The sequence below is a fragment of the Pelophylax lessonae genome, assembly GCF_965119305.1.
Source record: "Pelophylax lessonae genome assembly, chromosome: 3".
Classification (NCBI taxonomy): domain Eukaryota; kingdom Metazoa; phylum Chordata; class Amphibia; order Anura; family Ranidae; genus Pelophylax; species Pelophylax lessonae.
The window spans coordinates 250421936-250444195 of record NC_138770.1 but is presented as its reverse complement, the minus strand read 5'-3'; the positions used below and the strand labels follow the sequence as shown (position 1 = coordinate 250444195).

The following is a 22260-nucleotide window of genomic DNA, read 5'->3' as shown; positions in this document are numbered from 1 at the left end:
TTCTCATTCCTTGGCTACAAATCCTATCAAGGCATCCCACAGTCTCATCTCCAGCTAGTTTTATTTGACAATCATCTTTGCAACAAGCTTGACCTTGCTGCCGCATTTTTCAGAGGTGTTTGACAGATGGTGAGGAGGCAACCACCTCACCTCCTTTTTAACCCTGTAAGACCCTCCCCACTGTGCCACAACATTGCATGTGGTTGCAGGACAGTTGAGGCGGGGCCCTGTGCCCTTGAAAGGGTTGTTCGGCGGTGGTACAGGCTAGGGAGGCAAAGTGTTGTGATGGTGATTTGTGTACGACCTTATTCGGCTGCTTAAGGGGGGAGGGCAGGGGGGTAAAAATAGGCAGATGAGCAAGTGTAAACGAGCCCTAAATGCTTATGTTGCAGGTTTGCCAAAGGGGGTAAAGCAAATCTTAGTATTAAACGTGGGTGTAAATGTCTAGCTGCCCTTACTCATTACAATATGACTGTAAAATCTCCTTTAGATCCACCAACAGTTATTAAAATGGTCCTCCAGATTGGATTGCAATAGAATGAACTGTTTAGGTAGGCTTTCACTTTTCATAATTATAAGAAAAAGATTGTTCACAGATAGATAGTATTGTCACATGTATGGCTAGCTCCAAATGTGTGTTTGTTGGTTGACCAGTGTTTCTGTTCAACTTATTTAGCCTACCCAAGGCTGCATAATTTACACATATGGTAATCGTGAACTAATTAAAACATTTATTTTCTTTTTATTTATTTTAGATTGAAATAGTGGAAATTGCTGTTGACCAAGGAGGACAGGCAAATGAAAGAAAAATTGCATTTATTGATAAAAACCGTGATCTCTACATAAGTCCAGTTAGGAAGTTTGGAAAAGAACAGCTATCTACCAAGATTGGTATGTTAGACTAAGTTGTTTTTGACAATACAAGATGACATTCGCTCTAATGTATTATTTTTTTAACTAATCTTTTTACTGTCTTAATCATGTTCAATCATTTTTATGTATTTTCTGCTTTTATTCTATTTCTTTGTAGGTAGCATGGTACATACTTTAGCCTGGAATGATGTATCTAACATACTGTGCGGAATTCAGGATAATCGTTTCACAGTCTGGTATTATCCAAACGTAGCATTTGTAGATAAAGAACTGTTGCCTAAAACAATCAGTGAAAAAGATGGAAGGTTAGTTGGTTTTATTTCATGAAAACATTACGACAAAGCCATTTTAAACTTCTCTTATGTTTAAAAGATCTAGCTGTCAATCATTTCTAATGGTAGCATGGCATTGTGTGATTGCTATCTAATGCATTGGAAATTCGTGTTTAACCACTTTAAGGCAGCACGAGCAAATCTATTTTATATATATATATATATATATAATATATATATATATATATATAGCACCTACAATTTATGCAGAGCTTTACATATACTGTATATTCAATCCTTCCTTACCCTCAAGGATTTTACAATCTAAGGTCCCTACCCCACATAGATACATATGTAAGAGCCATTTTTCTGTTTCAGAGAGTTTTTTATAAAGTAAACAGAATGTCATCTTTTGCTTCATACATACAATCAGATAATCGGACGACTTAGGGCTCTTTCACACAGGCGGACCGTTCAGATCCGCCTGTCCGTTTTTTGGGCGGATCTGAACGGTCCCCCCATGCATCCCTATGGGGCATCGGATGTCAGCGGAGACATGTCTGCTGACATCCGATCCGTCAAACCTGGACGGATGGAAACCCTATTTTCCATCCGTCCAGCGGATCGGATCGGATGGGCTCGGATGAGAACGGACCGACGGTCCGTTCCCATCCGATTTCCCCATAGAGATGTATGGGGAACTGACAGCTGTGTCTCCGCACACAGCATGGAGACACAGCTGTCATCCTCCTGCTCAGTGGGGGATTGGCGGATCGTTCCCCTGCTGAGAAAAACGGAGTCTGTCCGACGGACGGAGTGTGTGAAAGGGGCCTTATACTTTGCATTTTTTTTCGTACGGTTCTGGAAAAAGCTTTCTGGTTGCGTAGCTACGTATCAGATAGTGCAAAACAAAAACGATGGCAGCCAGGCTTTTTCCAGGTTATTTTTGTTTTTCCGATCATGCTTGGTCTTTGTCTATCGATTTTTTTTTTTAAATTTTTTTGTCTATCGATTACTGTGCTGATTAAACTATTATCGTTCGCTAGACTATCGTACGATAAAAGTTTTTTTAGTTTGTCGCTTCGGATTTTGTTGGACAAAATGCCGTGATCTGCTGTCGAAATCTGTATACTAATGATAGATAGATACAACTTTATTGTCATTGCATAGTACAGGTACACAGCAACGAAATGCCGTTTAGCATCTACCAGAAATGCAAAATGTAGCAGTCGTACAAGAGTGCAGATAACCATCTAGCATATTTACAAATTAAAAAATATATATACACACATATATATATATATATATATATATATATACATACATTATATATATATATATATATATATATATATATATATATACACATACACATACATACATACATACACATACGCATACACTACATACACAGATGAGTGTGAAATGTTGGGCAGAATGTACCGTAATGATAAAGATATATACAAATATAAATAGTGCAGATGTACTGAGAAGTGAAAAGATATACTATGTAGTATGTACACGTATAGTACAGAGGGCATACACAGTCTTTTGTTTGTGTTTGTTTTGTAGGGATTAACGGTGTAGTGTTGAGTTCAGTAGTATGATGGTGGATGGAAAAAAACTGTCCCTGAACCTGCTGCTTCTGGTGCGCAAGTTTCTGTATCTCCTTCGTGATGGAAGGAGGTTAAACAGTTTATGACTGGGATGCGAAGGGTCCTTGATGATGTTGTGAGCTCTGCGCAGACATCTACTGTGGTGAAGGTGCTCAATGGTAGGTAGTTGAGTGCCAGTGATGCGTTGAGCAGTTTTGACCACCCTTTGCAATGCTTTACGTTCACACACAGTGGAGCTTCCGTACCATACAGTGATGGAGTAGGTCAGGATGCTCTCAATGATGCAGCGGTAGAAGCTCGTTAAAATCCCCGGGGACAGATGAGATTTCTTGAGACATCTCAAGAAGTACAGGCGTTGTTGTGCTTTTTTTACCAGAGCTGACGTTTTCTGCTGCCAGGACAGATCCTCAGAGATGTGAACTCCCAGGAACTTAAAGCTGGAGACTCGCTCTACCTCGGTTCCATTGATGTTGACTGGTAGATGTCTCCCGCTGTTGGATTTCCGGAAGTCCACAATAAGCTCTTTGGTCTTTGTGGCGTTGAGAGTCAGGTTATTGGTGGCACACCATACTGCCAGATTACGAATCTCTTCCCTGTAGGCCGATTCGTCATTGTTTTCGATCTGGCCGACCACGGTGGTGTCATCTGCATACTTGATAAAGATCTTGGATTTATACAGAGGAGCACAATCGTGGGTGAACAGGGAGTAGAGCAGTGGGCTCAGAACACAGCCCTGTGGTATGCCAGTGTTCAGAATGAGGGTTGAGGATACCTGGTTTCCCAACCTAATGATCAGAGTATCCTGCGATCAATTCGAAAGCAATTCAAAATTTTTCATGTATGATTATCTGATCGTGTGTACGAGGCATTTAGTGAGTAGCAACCGATTAGTGAGTAGCAACCGGTGTCCCCTTTGGAGAATTTTCCCTTACCTATTGCTCCAAATCCAACTCAGAATACCCATCACTGTCTGTGTGACAATGGTTACCAGGTCAAATAAAGAGGACCTGTCATGGCCCATGCTTTACCAAGGGATGTCGTTCATCCCTTGTGAAAGCCCATAAAGTATGTACGAAAAAAACAATTTGTATAAAATAAAAAATAACATTTAAAGCACCACAGTTCCACCATGCTTACCCGCAAATGCGAACGCATATATTACCCCCGCAAGCATATGTAAACGGTGATCATACCACACATGTGAGGTATTGTCACGAACGCCAGAGCGAGAGCAATAATTCTAACACCAGACCTCCTGTGCCACTCTAAACTGGTAACCTGTAGAGATTTAAAAAGCATCGCCAATGGAGAATTTTAAGCACTGTAATTTGCCACCATTCCACAGGCAGATGCAATTTTAAAGCGTGTCATGTTAGGTATCTATTTACTCAATGTAACATCATCTTTCACATTATACAAAAAAATTGGGCTAACTTTTTTTTTTTTTTTTTTTTTATTCATGAATGTGTTTTTTTACCAGAAAATAGCGTTTGAAAAACCGCTGCGCAAATACAGTTTGACATAAAAAATTTGCAATACAAACCCTTTAATTCTATAGCAGGAATCATTAAATGGCAGACCGCAGGCCAAATGCGGACCGCGTCAAATTTCCATTTGAACGGCTGCGGTACCGCTATTTAGCAGCCTTTTCTTCCCCTGCCGTCCCTCTGTAATCCTCAGAGCAGACAGCAGGAGGCAGGACAGTTCTGGATGGAGGGCGGAGCTGCCCGAGGTTAACAAGCAGGTGATTGGCCGCTAGGATGAAGGGCGGTCCTAATAACCAATCACGATCTTGCAACACCCCCCTCCATCCAGATATGCTGTACCTGTACCTCCCTCCAATCTTCGATCTGTGTAAGCAAGGTAAGAAAGTGAGGGAGGGGGTGAAGTCACAGGGAGTGAGGACACTAGTTTGAAAAGCTAAAAATAAGTACTGTGTGTGTGTGTGTGACATTTCAGTGGGGGACTAAGTACTCTAATGTGTAATTTGGGGGGCTTAGGACATTAAAGTGGGGGACTAAGTACTCTAATGTGGGAGGGCCCTGAGGACTGTGATGTAGGGGGGCTGAGGACTGTAATGTGGGGGGCGGGGGGAGATGATGATTGTAATGTGGGGAGAGTTGAGGATATTAAAATGGGGGACTCAAGGAATGTAATGTGTGTGTGTGTGTGGGGGGGGGGGACAATAAATTGGGGAGGCTGAGGACTGTAATGTGTGTGGGCTAAGGAATGTAATGTGGGGGGCAATAAGCACAGTGATGTGAAGGGGGCTGAGAGCCATAATGCGCGGTAGCTGAGGACTGTATTGTGGGGGGTGATTGGGGGACTGAGGACAGTAATGTGGGGGGGGGGTGATGTAAATAGAGGCAGAGGATAGTACTGTCAGGGGGTCAATGACAAGGAAGTGTGAGAACATTACTGTGAAAGTAGTGGAGGGGGGGTGATGTAAAGAGGGACCTGAGGACAGTGATCAAGAGGGGATCTTGATGTGAAGGGGAGGGACTGTGATGTGCTGTGGGGACTGAGGACGCTGATGTAAGAATGGGTGCAGATCTGTGCATGTGGCGCCCACATCGTGGGTAGGTCAGGAAATTTTAATGGGCTGATCTACCCACGAGAAACATAGAGAAGGAAGTCCTTGACCTTTTTTTTTTCCAAAATCGCTCATAGCCAAGCCGCATGGTGCTGCGGCAATATGCTGTTTGGCACATGCAAAAAGACGCCACGGGTACCGACACGATATTCGGACCTCTGCTAGGAGAAAATTTTACTGACTGGACCTCTGTGAATTTTAATTCAATACCCCTGATGTAGAGCAACAATTCTTTTTTTTTTTTTTTTCAGATCCTCAGAGAGTTCTTTGCCATGAGGTGCCATGTTGAATGTCCAGTGACCATTATGAGAGAGTGAGAGCGATAACGCCAAATTTAACTTACCTGCTCCCCATTTACACCTGAGACCTTGTAACACTAACAAGTCACATAACACCAGGGAGGGCAGATGGCTAATTGGGCCCAATTTTAACATTTTCACTTAGGAGTGTACTCACTTTTGTTGCCAGCGGTTTAGACATTAATGGCTGTGTGTTGAGTTATTTTGAGGGGATAGCAAATTTACACTGTTATACAAGCTGTACACTCACTACTTTATCTTGTAGCAAAGTGTAATTTCTTCAGTGTTGTCACATGAAAAGATATAATAAAATATTTCCAAAAAATGTGAGGGGTGTACTCACTTTTGTGAGATACTGTATATGGTTTGAGAAATAGTGATGTGCTCTTGTGATGATTAGTGCATATCACAGATTCATACTTGTGCTGGTGCTCCACTTTGTTCTCCCCTTATGCTACTCCACTCACCAGAGAGCTACAGACTACAGAGTGACTACTGTAGCCTGATGAGCAGACAGGAGAGATCTGCTAGAGCGGAGACGATGGGGCTGACTTTTTGACGGAGGAAGGAGAGGAAAAGAGATACAGTATATCACAAAAGTGAGTACACCCCTCACATTTATGTATATATTTATTGCAGGAAACTTTAAAATTGGAGGACACAGCTAATGTTGCATTGGCTGCCCCGGTACATTTTGGTACCAGCAGACCAGCAAACACGACTAAGGTGTTCCCCTTTCCTGCCTATTTCAACGATATTGTCGCTAGTCAGTGGGGTTCCCCAAAACGCATGGTCAGGGTACCTAAGCATTTCACTGGGAGGTATACTTTTGAAGAGTCCCTTGTAAAGAAACTCACAGTTCTGCCAGTGGTGGATTCCCAGGTTTCCAGGTTAAATAAAGCCACACTGCTACCGGCGGAGGACTTTGCGTCCTTTAAGGACTCTGTTGACAAGAGAGCTGAGTCTCTGGTAACCTTTTTACCGTGGCTGGTTCAATTTTGAGGCCGGTGTTTGCCATAACCTTGGTCCCTCAGACCTTAACAGAATGGGCAAAGCTTCTGCACCAGGAATTTGAAGGGGGGTCAGCATCCTACTGAGCTGTCAGAACTGGCGGGCAAGTTAGTACAGGGCTTGCAGTATATCTGTGATGCGTCTTTGGACATGGCCCCCTTAGCCTGCAGGGTCTCCGTGACAGCGGTGGCTCTTAGCCGCTTGATTTGACTGAAATGCTGGTCTGTGGACCAGGCTTCCAAAAAGCTGTTGACCGATCCCCCTTTGTAGGAGACCGCCTGTTCAGAGTGTCCATGGAAGAGATCCCTAAAGGTCTTATGGGAGGTAAGAGTACTCTGCTTCCACAGGTTACCAAGGGCAAAGAGCCTCGTCACAAGCGTGCTCCTTTCTTCTCGTCCCGCAGGATCGCAGGACAAGGGATCAAAATCCTCCCGTAACTTCGCAGGAGGTTCCAAGAGGCCCTGGTTTGGTAAGCCAAAAGCAGGTTCCGCTGGTCCCGTGGACAGGTCCACTTTTGCCTAAAGGGGCACCCTCACCCATATCTGGGGTAAGGGGTACGTCTTTGCTTTTTTTCCACACCCGTGGGTCAACAAGTTGTTTCGGTCAGGTTACAAGATCAAATTTCGGTCCTTGCCTCCAGCAAGATTCTTCCCTTCCAACTTGTGTCTGTCCCCGGATCATCTGCGAGGCCTTCTCGGGCGGTACAGGATTTGCTCTCACAAGGAGTCCTTGTACCAATTCAATAGTCGGAACGTTTTCAGGAGTTTTAGTCAAACCTATTTATTGATCCCAGGAAGGAAGGCCTGTTCAATCCTGGATTTCAGGACCTTAAACCGCTTTGTGCGGGTTCAGAAATTTTGGATGAAGTCCATTCTCATGGTAGTGGCATCCTTTTCATCCATGGGATTTTCTGGCCTCTATCGATATCAAGGACGCTTACCTTCATATCCCAATATATGTTGGGCATCAGCGTTTTCTTGGCTTTGCCGTGGGCGAGGAACACCATCAGTTTGTGGCGTTACCCTTTGGTCTCGCCTCAGCTCCTCAGTGTTCACAAAAGTGTTGCCCCGGTGTGAACTTTGCTAAGGCAGCGGGGCATTACAGTACTGGGATACCTTGATGACCTTCTTCTGCGAGCAGAATCTCCAACTGCCTTAACAGAAATTCTGGATATTACTGTGCGAACTTTTCAAGAGTTCGGCTGGAAACAGAATTTTCAAAAATCGGCTCTGATTCCGTCCAAGAAACTGGACTACAGGTAAAAAGAAACAAAAAAGGGCACACCGACCTAGCGCATTATCCTCAATAATAGGCTTTATTAGTACAACATGTAAAATGGCTACTCACAAACAAAGGTAGAAAATAGTCATATCAAGCTCAATCCCTCCAATGTTAGGAATAGTCCATGCATTAGTCCATAATCCTGTTAAGATGACGGCTGACGCGTTTCGAGGCTCAGCCTCTTCCTCAGAGCCACTGTGTCATGACCTACTCATAAGTTTAAATAGCATTCAATAATTGGAACCTCCTCCCTCAGGTCTTAGGAGCCCCTCCCTCTAGGGGTGTGGCAGTGATGCTATATCCCTTACTCTTACAGCACTGCCAATTAACCCCCAACAGGGCCGGTTAATGGAACCCATGTAATGAATGCACCACAATTTCATCATCAAAACAAGTTAAAACAGTTATATATACAATTAAATAGAATTAATCCACAAAGTGCAGCTACAGTAGTTAGCATCCATAAACACATGATACGCATAATAACTTATGAGGATAGAACTGGTATTAGATATGATCTATAAAAGCATTTAAAAGATTGCACTAATAATGGGGGACCATTAGTACATTACTAGACAAATGCATGCCCCACCTGTGCCTCTAGAAATATTATGGCAGGACAACAGTGGGGATCTCGGGTGGCCAATTCAGCCTGCTGGGATCTAACCAAATGCTGTCTAACCAGTGTCCATAATGATTGAATATTTGTGACAGGCTTACCCCTTTGCTAAGTATCCCACACAGGGGTACTATCCCAGAATCAGCCATATAGTTGTCTCCAGAGAAGGGGGGGGGGGGGTTTGTGTTGAGGGATGGTTGCGAGGGGTCTAGCAGGGGAGGAGCCGATCGGCAGCTGCAAACCTAAGCAGCTTACTCCATCAATGGCTCCGTGGACCAGCGGCGTGCGTTCCACAGAGCCATTGATGGAGTAAGCTGCTTAGGGTTGTAGCTTACTCCATCAATGGCTCCGTGGACCAGCGGCGTGCGTTCCACAGAGCCATTGATGGAGTAAGCTGCTTAGGGTTGTAGCTGCCGATCGGCTCCTCCCCTGCTAGACCCCTCGCCACCATCCCTCAACACAAACCCCCCCCCTTATCTGGAGACAACTATATGGCTGATTCTGGGATAGTACCCCTGTGTGGGATACTTAGCAAAGGGGTAAGCCTGTCACAAATATTAAATCATTATGGACACTGGTTAGACAGCATTTGGTTAGATCCCAGCAGGCTGAATTGGCCATCCGAGATCCCCACTGTTGTCCTGCCATAATATTTCTAGAGGCACAGGTGGGGCATGCATTCGTCTAGCAATGTACTAATGGTCCCCCATTATTAGTGCAAGTCTTTTAAATGCTTTTATAGATCATATCTAATACCAGTTCTATCCTCATAAGTGATTATGCGTATCATGTGTTTATGGATGCTAACTACTGTAGCTGCACTTTGTGGATTAATTCTATTTAATTGTATGTATAACTGTTTTAACTTGTTTTGATGATGAAATTGTGGTACATTCATTACATGGGTTCCATTAACCGGCCCTGTTGGGGATTAATTGGCAGTGCTGTAAGAGAGGGATATAGCCATCACTGCCACACCCCTAGAGGGAGGGGCTCCTAAGACCTGAGGGAGGAGTTTCGAGTTATTGAATGCTATTTAAACTTATGAGTAGGTCATGACACAGTGGCTCTGAGGAAGAGGCTGAGCCTCGAAACGCGTCAGCCGTCATCTTAACAGGATTATGGACTAATGCATGGACTATTCCTAACATTGGAGGGATTTAGCTTGATATGACTATTTTCTACCTTTGTTTGTGAGTAGCCATTTTACATGTTGTACTAATAAAGCCTATTATTGAGGATAATGCGCTAGGTCGGTGCTCCCTTTTTTGTTTCTTTTTACCTGTAGTACTGTTGGGCTACCCCAGTCCGTTTTGGGCAGCAAGACTCTGGCCATCCAAGATGCCATATGTGAGTCCCGTGGGAAGTGTGGTCAGGGAGCTTGGATTCTAAGCGCAGGAGAGAGGTGGTATCACCATATTGTTTTGGAACAAGAAACTGGACTACCTGGGTCTGACTCAGGATTCAGACTCAGCCCAGGTGTTGCTCCCAGAGAAAAAAATTCCATAAGTTGCAGGATGTGATTCGGCTCCTGTTATCCAATTAGCAGTCCTTATTCTGGACTTGCTTGCAAGTGCTGGGCTTGATGGTATCCACCGTCAAGACGGTTCCGTTTGCTCAGTTCTATACCAGGCCTCTTCAATAGAAGATTCTTGCCAAATGGAACAAGAATCCACAGTCCTTAGACAATCTGATCCTGTTGAGCCGTGGGGAACGATGGGGTCCTTGATATGGTGGCTCCGCTACCCGGCGTTTCGACGGGGAAAATTCTTTCTCCCCCTGTACTGGACGGTGGTCACAATGGATGCCAGCCTGTCTGGGTGGGGAGGTTTCTTGGGCACAGTTCCGGCTCAGGGGGTTTGGTCTCTGAAGGAGTTCAGTCTGCCAATCAATATCCTGGAGATTCGGGCAATCGGGTTCTGCCTGTCCCTGTGGACGGATCATCTGCAGGGGCGCCTGGTAAGGATTCAATCGGACAACGCCACAACTGTGGCATATGTCAATCATCAAGGGGGCACCAAAAGAGCCCTAGCAGCCAGAGAAATGACCAGCATTCTAAGGTGAGCAGAACTGTTCGTTCCAGCCCTTTCTGCTGTGCATATTCCAGGGGTGGAAAATTGGCAGGCGGACTATCTCAGTCAGCAGGCGCTGGATCAGGGAGAATGGTCTCTTCACCCGGAGGTGTTTCAACAACTGTGTCTCTGGTGGGGGACTCCCAATGTGGACCTGTTGGCCTCTCGTCTCAACCAGAAGGCTCAGAGGTTTGTGGCAAGGTCTTGGGATCCTCTGGCTGATGCCACAGATGCTCTGGTGGCCCAGTCGTTCCTTCCTAAGGTAATTTCTGGTTTCCGCTTGAATGAAGACATTGTGTTGCCTTCCTTGTGTCCTAAGCCTAAGCATCCTAAAGAGAGATTGCCTTACATTCCTTGGATGGGGTACCTGTCGGTGACTGAGTCGTTTCGCAAATTGGATTCCTTGTTTGTCCTTCTGGATGGTTCTCATAAGGGGCAGGCCGCTTCGGCTGTGACCATTTCCAGGGGGATCAGGCAGACTGTGGTGCAGGCCTATTCCATTAAGGGTCAGGTTCCTCCTTTCCCAGCTAAGGCGCATTCTACGAGGGCGCTTAGTGCCTCCTGGGCCTGCCATCATCAGGCGTCAGTGGTCCAGGTTTGCAAGGCGGCCACCGGGTCGTCTGTGCACACTTTCACAAAATTTTACAAGGTGGATGTATTTGCATCTGCGGATTCTGCTTTTGGCCACAAGGTTTTGCAAATAATAAGAAAAGAGCTTTTAAAAAATATAAAAATGAAGGGACACTATTATTGTTTAATTGTTACAAAGAATATAACAAAATATTTAAAAAGAAAAACAAGGATGCAAAAATTCAAAATGAACGACAGATTGCAAAAGATAGTAGGACGAACCCCAAAAAATTCTTTAAATATATTAATGGTTAAAAGGTTAGGTCTGAGCATCTAGGCCCTTTACAAAATAATCAGGAGTGGGTGACTGGGGACAAGAGAAGGCACATTTATTAAATACTTTCTTCAGCTCTGTGTATACAAAGTAGCAAAGGAGCTCATGACCATAATGAGGATGGTATTGACACAGCCCCAAATGATCCACAATGGCTCAAAAGTGATATGGTCCAGAAATATTTAGACAGAATAAGGGTGGATAAAGCACCTGGACCAGATGGCATCCACCCACGCATCCTAAAAGAATTGAGCGCTGCAATTTCAAAGCCTTTGTTTCTAATTTTTAGGGACTCGTTAAGGACTGGAATAGTACCACTGGATTGGCATAGGGCCAATGTGGTGCCTATATTTAAAAAGAGATCAAAGTCTTTGCCAAGTAACTATAGACCTGTTAGTTTAACTTCTATAGTCGGGAAGATACTGGAGAGTTTAATGAAAGACCACATAGATGAGTTCTTGCTGAAAAAAAAATATTTTAAGCAACAGATAGCATGGATTCTTGAAAGACAGAAGTTGTCAAACAAACCTAATTTCTTTTTATGAGGTAAGTAAAACCTTGGACAGAGGAGTGGCTGTGGATGTAGTATCCTTGGATTTTGCAAAAGCATTTGACACAGTTACCCACACACGGCTAATGTGTAATGTAAAGTCTACAGGCTTGGAAAGATCAGTTTGTAAATGGATAGAAAATTGTCTAAAAGATAGAATTCAGAGTAGTAGTTAAGGATTCTTACTCTGAATGGTCTAAGGTTATCAGTGGTGTACCCCAAGGTTCAGTGTTGGGACCCTTACTTTTTAATAACTTTATAAATGATATAGGGTCTGGGATTAAAAGTACCATTTCAGGCTTTGCAGATGACACCAAGCTTTGGAATGGAATAACTTCCTTACAGGATGTGTCCAACTTACAAGCCAACCTCAATGCACTGTTTCATTGGTCAACTATGTCGCAAATGAGGTTTAATGTTGATAAATGGAAAGTTATGCACTTGGGGGCTAAGAATATGCATGAAGCATACTAGGGGAGTTGAACTGGGGGAAGTAATAGCAGAGAAGGATCTGGGTGTTCTGGTAGATCCTAAGCTTAATAATAGCATGCAATGCCAAGCTGAGGTTTCCAAAGTCCTTTCTTGCATTAACAGAGGCATGGACTCCAGAGGGAGAAAGAGATAATTTTGCCCCTGTACAAATCATTAGTAAGACCTCATCTGGAATATGCAGTTCAGTTTTGGGCACCAGTTCTTAAAAAGGATATCGGGAAACTGGAGAAAGTGAAGAGAAGGGCACCCAAACTGATAAGAGGCATGGATGAGCTCAGCTATGAGGAAAGATTAGAGGAACTGAATCTATTCTCTCTTGAGAAGAATAGATTAAGGGGGGATATGATCAACATGTATAAATACATTAGGGCTCCAAATAGTGAACTTGGTGTTGAGCTATTCACTTTGAGGTCAACACAGAGGACAAGGGGGCACTCTCTATGTCTAGAGGAAAACCGATTTAGTCTCCAAATACAGAAAGGTTTCTTCACCGTAAGAGCTGTAAAAAATGTGGAATAGACTCCCTCCAGAGGTGGTTCTGGCCAGCTCACTAGTTTGCTTTCAAAAAGGCCTGGATTCCTTCCTGGGTGTTCATAATATAAATAGGTACTAATATTTATAAGTAAAGTTGATCCGGGGAATGTCCGGTTGCCTCTCGGGGGGATCAGGAAGGAATTTTTTCCCCTGCTGTAGCAAATTGAGTCATGCTTTGCTGGGTTTTTTCGCCTTCCTCTGGATCAATTGCGGGTATAGGATTTAATGGTTGGGTTTTCTTTACTGTTTTTTTTTTTTTTGGTTGAGCCAGATGGAAGTGTATCTTTTTTCAACCTGACTAACTATGTAACTATATATATATATATATATATATATATATATATATATTTATTTATTTATTAGCACCACACCCACTACTCTTTAAGGTCTGGATCCCACCTATGCATTTTTTAGTCCGTTTTCACACTACAGTCCATTTAACATGGTTTCCTATGGGTCACGTTCTCATCTGTGTATTTTATGGAAAGGGCCAGGGACTTTTTTTTTGTTTTTGGTTCCATAGACTTCAATATATCAAAAATGTGTATTGGAAAACACAAAATGCACCTGGAATATGCAAACTGCAACCTACATAGGCGTGAACCAGGACTAATTCTCTATACCTGTGCCATGTTAGTACATAGCACAAGTATATAGACATCATTGAAAACCATATGCTTCCACCCCCCTCAGATATAGATCGGCATACAATGTTGCACACATTCTCCCAATCACCATGACCTTAACCTGGAGGTATTGGAAGCCCCTAAACGTAAATGTATTGTGATCAAGTATAAACTCTAGAATGAACAAGAAAAACATTTTGCTCTAAACAGTGTGTCTAAATGTGACTGCACAAATTTGACAACATCATTCACTGCACCCTAGGCAGACACACCCCCTGTCTTTCATTAACCACTTGAAGACCAGGCCTTTTTCTGACACCTTTTGTACAGTACAAAGTACAAATCAGTATTGTTTGCTAGAAAATTACTTAGAACCCCCAAACATTAAATATTTTTTTTAGCTGAGGCCCTAGAGAATAAAATGGTGGGTTTTGCAATTTTTTATGTCACACAATATTTGCACAGCGGTTTATCGAACACATTTTTTGGAAAAAATACACTTTAAGGAATGTTAATGCACACAAACACAACACAATACAATACCCAATTTTTTTGGGTAAAATATAAAAGATGTTAATAAAAGGTGTTATGTCGAGTAAATAGATACCTAACATGTCATGCTTTAATGTACAAGCACATGGAATGGGGACAAACTATGTCACCATAGGTGATGCTTTAAAAGCCTTCACAGGTTACCAGTTTGGCATTAAAGGAGGTCTAGTTCTTGAATTATTGGTCTCACCCTGACCTTCGCAGCAATACCTCACATGTGTAGTGCAATCGCCATTTACTAATGTGTGCCTTTGTGCGCAGGGAGGCAGGGGTGCTAAAAAAAATTGCACTGTTTTCTTTAATTTTTTTTTATCTTTTTATATTTTATTGTTTTTATCTTTTTATTTTATTATTTATTTTTATTAATGTAAACCTCCCTTGTGACAGCAATAGGCAGTGAGAGGTATCCTTTGGAAAGATCAGGGGTCTATTAGACCCCAGATGTCTCCGCTACCCTTAAAAGCATCTGATCACACCAAGAATGCTTGTCGCTTCCTGTTTTCTATACCATAGAGCTCTTCGGGGACCTTCTGGCTTTCCATCGGCTTTCATTCTGGGCCTGTTGATAGCACAGCAGAGCCCGGAGAGGCTACCTCTCTCGCTGCCTGTAAAAGCCATCCAGCGGCTAGGATGGCTGCCGACTGAAAAAAAAAAAAAACAACCAGTTGAAGCCAAATGACGTACATGTACGTGATTGGATGGCAAGTAAATAAAGTAAAAGTGTAGACTTTTGCTTAAAGATGTGGTCGTTACTGTGCTGTACTGGCATAGAGCAGTGAAGTGTGAGGGCAATAAGCACATTTTCATTAGGAGAAAAAGGTATTTTAAACTGGAACTAAAGGTGAAAAAATATAATTTCTGCAATGAAACAAACTTGCCTTCCTGTTCACAATTTTATTCAGAATATACACTGAACTGCACATGTTCAGATCCGTGTATACTCTTAGCACAGTGCCTTGAATATCAGGATAAACTAACTCCCGAAAAGTAGATAAAAATTATAACAGAGTAAAAAAGTGCCAAACGTCTACTGTACTTAAAACAGCATGCATGAGGAGAGTTGGGAGGGGGTTGTAACGTTTTTAATAAGGGCTTATTTAGAAGAGCATACATAATTACTGAATTTTTACACAGGATCTTGGTACCTGAATCTGACAGCAAAATCTTCTGTTTATCTCTGTACACATACAAAGTGTACACGCATACAGCAATAATGTACCCTGTTGGCCGCAATCACGGCTCAGGGCCGTCATGTCAGTATCAGCAATGGATAGCCTGCAACGCTTGTGAAATGGATTTCACACTATTGATGTTGACGTGTCAAACTAGAATGAGTAATTCATGCGGCGGCAGCTCGTATGCAAAATGGCCTGGGCCTTCAGTCATTCCGTAATAGCTAAGGTCATTTTGCAGAATTTTTTATATACTTTATAAACCATAGCTACTGGATTAATATTTAAGAATATTGCAGAGCCCTTCAGATACTGTAGTATACAGTGCATCTGGAAAGTATTCACGGTTTTCCACGTTTTGTTATGTTACAGCCTTACTCCAAAATTGATTCAATTCATTATTTTCTTCAAAATTCTACAAGCAATACCCCATAATGACAACATGAACAAGTTTGTTTTAAATATTTGAAAACTTATTAAAAAAAAAAAAAAAAAAAAAAACGAAAAATACCTTGTACTTAAGTATTTATAGCCTTTGCTCAATACTTTGTTGAAGAACCTTTGGCACCAACTACGGCCTCAAGTCTTTTGGAGTATGATGCTATAAGCTTGGCACACCTATTTTTGAGCACTCTCCCATTCTTCTTTGCAGGACATTTCAAGCTCCATCAGGTGGGATGGGGAGCATCAGTGCACAACCATTTTCAAATCTCTCCAGAGATGTTGAATCGTCTGGGCTCTGGCTTGGCCACTCAAGGACATTCACAGAGTTATCCCGTAGCCACTCCTTTGTTATCTTGGCTGTGTGCTTAGGGTCGTTGTCCTGTTGGAAGACGAAACTTCGCCCCAGTCTGAAGTCCACAACGCTCTGGAGCAGGTTTTCATAAAGGATATCTCTATAAATTGCTCCATTCATCTTTCCCTCGATCCTGACTAGTCACCCAGTTCCTGCTGCTGAAAAACATCCCCACAGCATGATGCTGCCACCCCAATGCTTCACTATAGGGATGGTATTGGCCTGGTTTTCTCCAGACATGACGCTTGCATTTCAGGCCACAGAGTTCAATCTTTTTTCATCAGACCAGAGAATTTTGTTTCTCATGGTTCGAGAGTCCTTCAGGTGCCTTTTGGCAAAATCCAGGCAGACTGTCATGTGCCATTTATTGAGGCGTGGCTTCTGTCTGGCCACTACACCATATAGGCCTGATTGGTGGAGTGCTGCAGAGATGATTGTTCTTCTGGAAGGTTCTCCTCTTGCCACAGAAAAACGCTGAAGCTCTGTCAGAGTGACCATCGGATTCTTGGTCACCTCCCCGACTAATTATCTTTTCCCCCGATCGCTCCCTTTGTCCAGGCAGCCCACTCTAGGAAGAGTCCTAGTGGCTGCAAACTTTTTCCATTTACGAATGATGGAGGCCACTGTGCTCATTGGGACCTTCAATGCTGCAGAAATTTTTCTGTACCCTTCCCCAGATCTGTGCTTCGATACAATCCTGTCTCAGGGGTCTAAAGAAAATTCCTTGGTCTTCATAGCTTGGTTTGTGCTCTGACATACATTGTTAACTGTGGGACCTTATATAGACAGGTGTGTGCCTTTCCAAATCATGTCCAATCAGCTGAATATACCACAGGTGGACTCCAATCAATTTGTAGAAACATATCAAGGATAATCAGTGGCCACGGGATGCAACGGAGTTCAATTTTGATTGTCAATACAAATGCTGTGAATACTTGTGTACATGTGATTTTTTGCATTTTTTATTTTTAATAAATTTGCAAACATTTCAAACAAATTTCTTTCACATTGACCTTATGGGGCATTGTATGTAGAATTTTGAGGAAAATAATAAATTGAATCCATTTTGGAATAAGGCTATTACATAAAAAAAATGTGGAAAAAGTGAAGCGCTGTGAATACTTTCCGGATGCACTGTATATCAGATGGAACCTGAATGGGACGCTTTGTAGAATTCCAACTAGCCTCCGCCCAACAAATGTCAGTGCAGGCAACAGATTTGCATACCTGCTACAAACAGGAACATATGGGGCTCGCACCATTTCCAGGAGCACACTGAGACTGCACATTCTAAGTGCAGCTCAGCTCCCTTCCTGCCTCTGCAGCTGTCACACAAACAGCGCAGCAATCAATTCATTTTTAAGCTCGGTGGGCAGAGCCTGATTGGGGATTCAGAGACACTCACTAGACCCGATCAGTTTTACTCCTCTTGTGATTGACAGCAGACAAGGGGCAGATCCTTGGCCCAAAGAATCTGTCTACTGCCTGCTCTCAATTAGAGGACAGAATGGACCTGATGGAAAACCAGTGTCTGTGCTTTTTCATTACGCATGCCCCCTGTCCCCATCACTGTTTTTTAGAGGCTGTGTGCTCTGTTTTTTTTTTTCTTATATGCTGACAAATGTGCAAACATTAGAAACATAAAAAAACAAACAAACTTTTTTTTAGTTAAGTGCCGGTTCACATTTGTGCAATGAAAGAGATTGCATGTAATTCGTAGCGCACTGCTCCTAAAATTTCATGCGATGTCTGTGCGGTGCAAATTCAGCCATACAGTTTTTATGGCTGAATTTGAACCGCAATCGCACTGAAACGCGCACAGGACCCCTTTTTTTGGTCCGCAGCAGAATCGGATCGCATGGTGATTCACACTAGTGCGATCCGATTCTGTGCGAACTTACATTTTGCACTGCGATATGCGATCTGAGCTGGGGGTGTCGTTAACCTTGAATTGACACCACCAGCGTATCGCATATGGCAGTGTGAACTGCCTGTTGTGCGGATGCGATGCGGGAACGCGCTGTATATTCGCAGCGTTCCCGCATCACATAAATGTGTACCGGCACGAACGGACAATTAGTGTATAAATCTGATGATACTGCAGATACAACTGCAGTCTGAAGGTGGCAGTGTTAATTTTCAGGCCAAAATCTTTTATTTTTTCAATGAAGCCTCCAGGCAGCATGTGATCACTATTTCATAGCTGATAAAGTATAGATATAGCATAACCACATGATCTGAAACAACTCCCAATCGTCAGTGGAGACCCAAACTATCAGTTGGGACTGATACACGATTGACAGCATGATGCCTTGTGCTGGGGAGATAATAATAAATGCCCCCCCCCCCTTTTTTTTTCAAAATATTTTTATTGAAAATTTTGCAATTTACAAGCCTCAAATAGAGGCAGAAAGGGGTAGAATTACAAAGGTTGTATCTAACCCACTACCAATGCTTCCTTTTACTGCATTGATAATATGCCTTTGTACCTAATATCATGCAGTTTTAATCACATTAACATATATGTAAATAGGCAACTATTGCCAACTTATTTATTTACAGTGGAAGCATGTATTATAATGATTGCATTTTACTGATAATATAACCAATTAGTCTGTATTGAAGATCTACTATTAAATATAAAAAAAAAAATAAAAGAACAAAGAAATGTACAGTATCTCATAAAAGTGAGTACACCCCTCACATTTTTGTAAATATTTTATTATATCTTTTCATGTGACAACACTGAAGAAATTACACCTTGCCACAATGTAAAGTAGTGAGTGTACAGCTTTTATAACAGTGTACATTTGCTGTTCCCTCAAAATAACTCAATACACAGCCATTAATGTCTAAACCGCTGGCAACAAAACTGAGTACACCCCTAAGTGAAAATGTCCAAATTGGACCCAAAGTGTCAGTATTTTGTGTGGTCACCATTATTTTCCATCACTGCCTTAAAGAGGAAGTAAACTCTTCCTTTTTTTTTTTAGTTTTTTTCTTCCCTGCAGAGTAAATACATAAAGTGCTAGTATGCATCGCATACTAGCACATAATGTGACACCCCCAAACAAAGCCCTCATCGTCCCCGCTGGAGGCCGCATCCATCTTCAGCTGTCTTCCTTCCTCCTGCAGACTCCGGCTATGCTGCTGGCCTTGAGCCGTGTGATGTCACTCCCGCGCATGCACTCGGGAGCTGCCAGTCTAGGTACGGGCCACTGAAGAAACGGCACGAGCGGTCATTCCTTCAGAATGCATGCTCTGATGACATCATCGGCTGCCTGAAATGTAAATATCTCCTAAACAGTGCAAGTTTAGGAGATATTTACAGCACCTATAAGTAAGCCTTATTAAAGACTTACCTATTTGTAAAAGTTAGAAGAGTGGGTTTACAACCACTTTAACCCTCTTGGGCATGGCGTTCGACAGAGCGTCACAGGTTGCCACTGGAGTCCTTTTCCACTCCTCCATGACGACATCATGGAGCTGGTGGATATTAGAGACCTTGCGCTCCTCCACCTTCCGTTTGAGGAGGCCCCACAGATGCTTAATAGGGTTTAGGTCTGGAGACATGCTTGGCCAGTCCATTACCTTTACCCTCAGCCTCTTAAGCAAAGCAGTGGTCGTCTTGGAGGTGTGTTTGGGGTCCTTATAATGTTGTAATACTGCTTTACAGCCCAGTCTCCGAAGGGAGGGGATTGTGCTCTGCTTCAGTAACAACACTAGGAAATCTACCTCTCAGAAGATTTACCATCGCGTTTGGAAAGCATACATTGCTTGGTGTGAGTCTCAAAGGCCAGGTTTCGGTCTTGGCGATTTTCTTTCAACGTCCTTTGGCTATGCATTCCTTGGTTCGCACCTTTGTTCAGGGGCTTCACCACTTGACTTCACCTGACCAGATTCTTCTGCTGACATTGTCCCAGAAGGTAGCCTTTTTGGTGGCTATCACTTCTTCACGCAGGGTGTCGGAGCTGGCACCTTTGTCTTGTCATTCACCCTACTTGGTGCTTCACAGAGATAAAGTGGTGCTTCGCCCTTGTCAGTAGTGCCTTTCTAAGTTTGTCTATGGTTTTCATCTGAATGAAAACATTGTGTTGCCTTCACTGTGTCCTAAGCCTTAGCATCCCAAGGAGATTGCCTTGCATTATCTGGATGTGGTTCGGGCGATCAGGGTGTATCTTCTGGTGGCAACTGAGTCGTTTAGGAAATCAGACTCACTTTTTGTCCTTAAGGATGGACCTCGCAAAGGGTTGGCCGCATCTGCCGTGTCCATTTCCAGATGGATCAGACAGACGGTAGTGCAGGCCTACTAAATTAAGGGTTGGGTTCCTCCTTTCCCTGTTAAGGCGTATTTTATGCGGGCGCTTAGTGCTTCCTGGGCCTTCTGCCATCAGGCGTCGATGATGCAGGTTTGCAAGGTGGCCACCTTGTCACCTGTGCACATTTTCACAAAATTCTACAAAGTAGATGTGTTGGCATCTACGGATGCTGCTTTTGGCCTCAAGGTTTTGCAGGCCGCTTTGAGGGTGTATTGTTTTTTCAGGTGAGCTCCAGTTGTTCCTGGTTGAGCTCCATGTTACCTGGTTGGCTAGTTTTAGCCTTTGGGAATTTTTTCTGCTGTTTTTTTCTTTCCACCCCACATTTTGGCACTGCTTTTGGACATCCAAATGGTTAAGAAGATTCTGGAGCCGTGTCCATCAATTAACGAAAGAGAAAATTAGATTTTTGTCTTACCGTAAAATCCTTTTCTCTGATGTTCATTGAGGGAGACAGCACCCACCCCTCTATTGAGTTGGGCTATTTTTCTTCTGACACTGCTTGCAACAAAACTGAAGGCCTATAGCAGGTATACCCCCTGGGACTGCCCCATAGGCGTGGTAAAGCTTTTTTCTGCCTAGTGTCCTACTCCTGTAGGGGGCAGCATAACTCAGTGGTCAAGAAGATTCTGGAGCTGTGTCTGTCAATGAACATAAGAGAAAATGATTTTAAAGTAAGGCAAAAATCCAATTTTTATCTTAGTGCAAACTTCTGGGAAAATCAGTAAGCCAGTCATACAATTAGGAAATTATGATTCTGGGGGGCGTTTTGTACACATTCTGTGTACAAAACACCCCCAGGTAGCCATATTGCATTTCATTTTACAGAAAATTAGAGCAGCTGCAGATTGAAAAGGAAAGTTTTTAATGTTTAATTACAATATGACTTGTGTCACAATTGTATATGCTATATTATTTTTTTTTCCCACAAAAGTGGAGTTACCCCAATAGTTAAAAGCATTTGAGGCTAGGTTCCCTCTGGCTATAACATAGCTTTTCAATTAGCATTTGAGTTTAGGTCCTTCTTTTACAGTATATGACATAGCTTTAAGTCAGTGTTCGAGTATAGGTCCTCTCTAACTATAACATAGCTTTAAGTTAGCAATTGGGGCTAGGTCTTCTCTAACTATGGCCTTTTCTGGTTAGATTACACATGGAAGAAATCCCTTCAGCACCCAGCTGCAAACCAGCAAACTTATCTAATTAAAACCTGCTTGCACTATAATAGAGGCAGGAGTCTCCAATGCATACATTTGCAAGTATATGTGGAAGCCACCTGCCACTATCAAGAAGCTTCTGCTAAGTTGATCCTAGCACTAAGCAGTGAGATTACCAACAGTAGATCATATATACAAATATACACATGAACCGAGAGCAAAACTTACCCATAGGTCGCCCCAGCTGTCCTGGGCTACTACAACCCTTGAAAAGCTCAGACCAGCTCTAAAGCAGCTGCAGGCCTCCCATGGGTGCATCCTTAAATTATAGCACAAAGAAAGAAAAAAGGCAAGCTGCTCAATCAATTTATGAACAGCAAAAGGTGCTAGAAAAAGGGAGGGACAAATTGTCCAAATGCACACTAAATGCACACAAAAACAGGATTTCCCTGCAGTCAGCTGTCCGTCAGCAAATAAGATCTAATTAAAACCTGCTTCCTAATTCACAGCAAAAGCAGACAAATT

At 42.9% G+C, this 22260-nt stretch overlaps 1 protein-coding gene across 1 annotated transcript in view; it reads left to right on the top strand.

The window, feature by feature from the left end:
- IFT80 (intraflagellar transport 80) overlaps nt 1-22260 on the top strand; it is a 337369-nt gene that overhangs the window by 237631 nt on the left and 77478 nt on the right. The window contains exons 14-15 of the mRNA XM_082249425.1: nt 756-891; nt 1031-1178. Of these exons, the coding sequence (XP_082105551.1) occupies nt 756-891; nt 1031-1178 (284 nt within the window). The remainder of the gene's footprint in view (nt 1-755; nt 892-1030; nt 1179-22260) is intronic.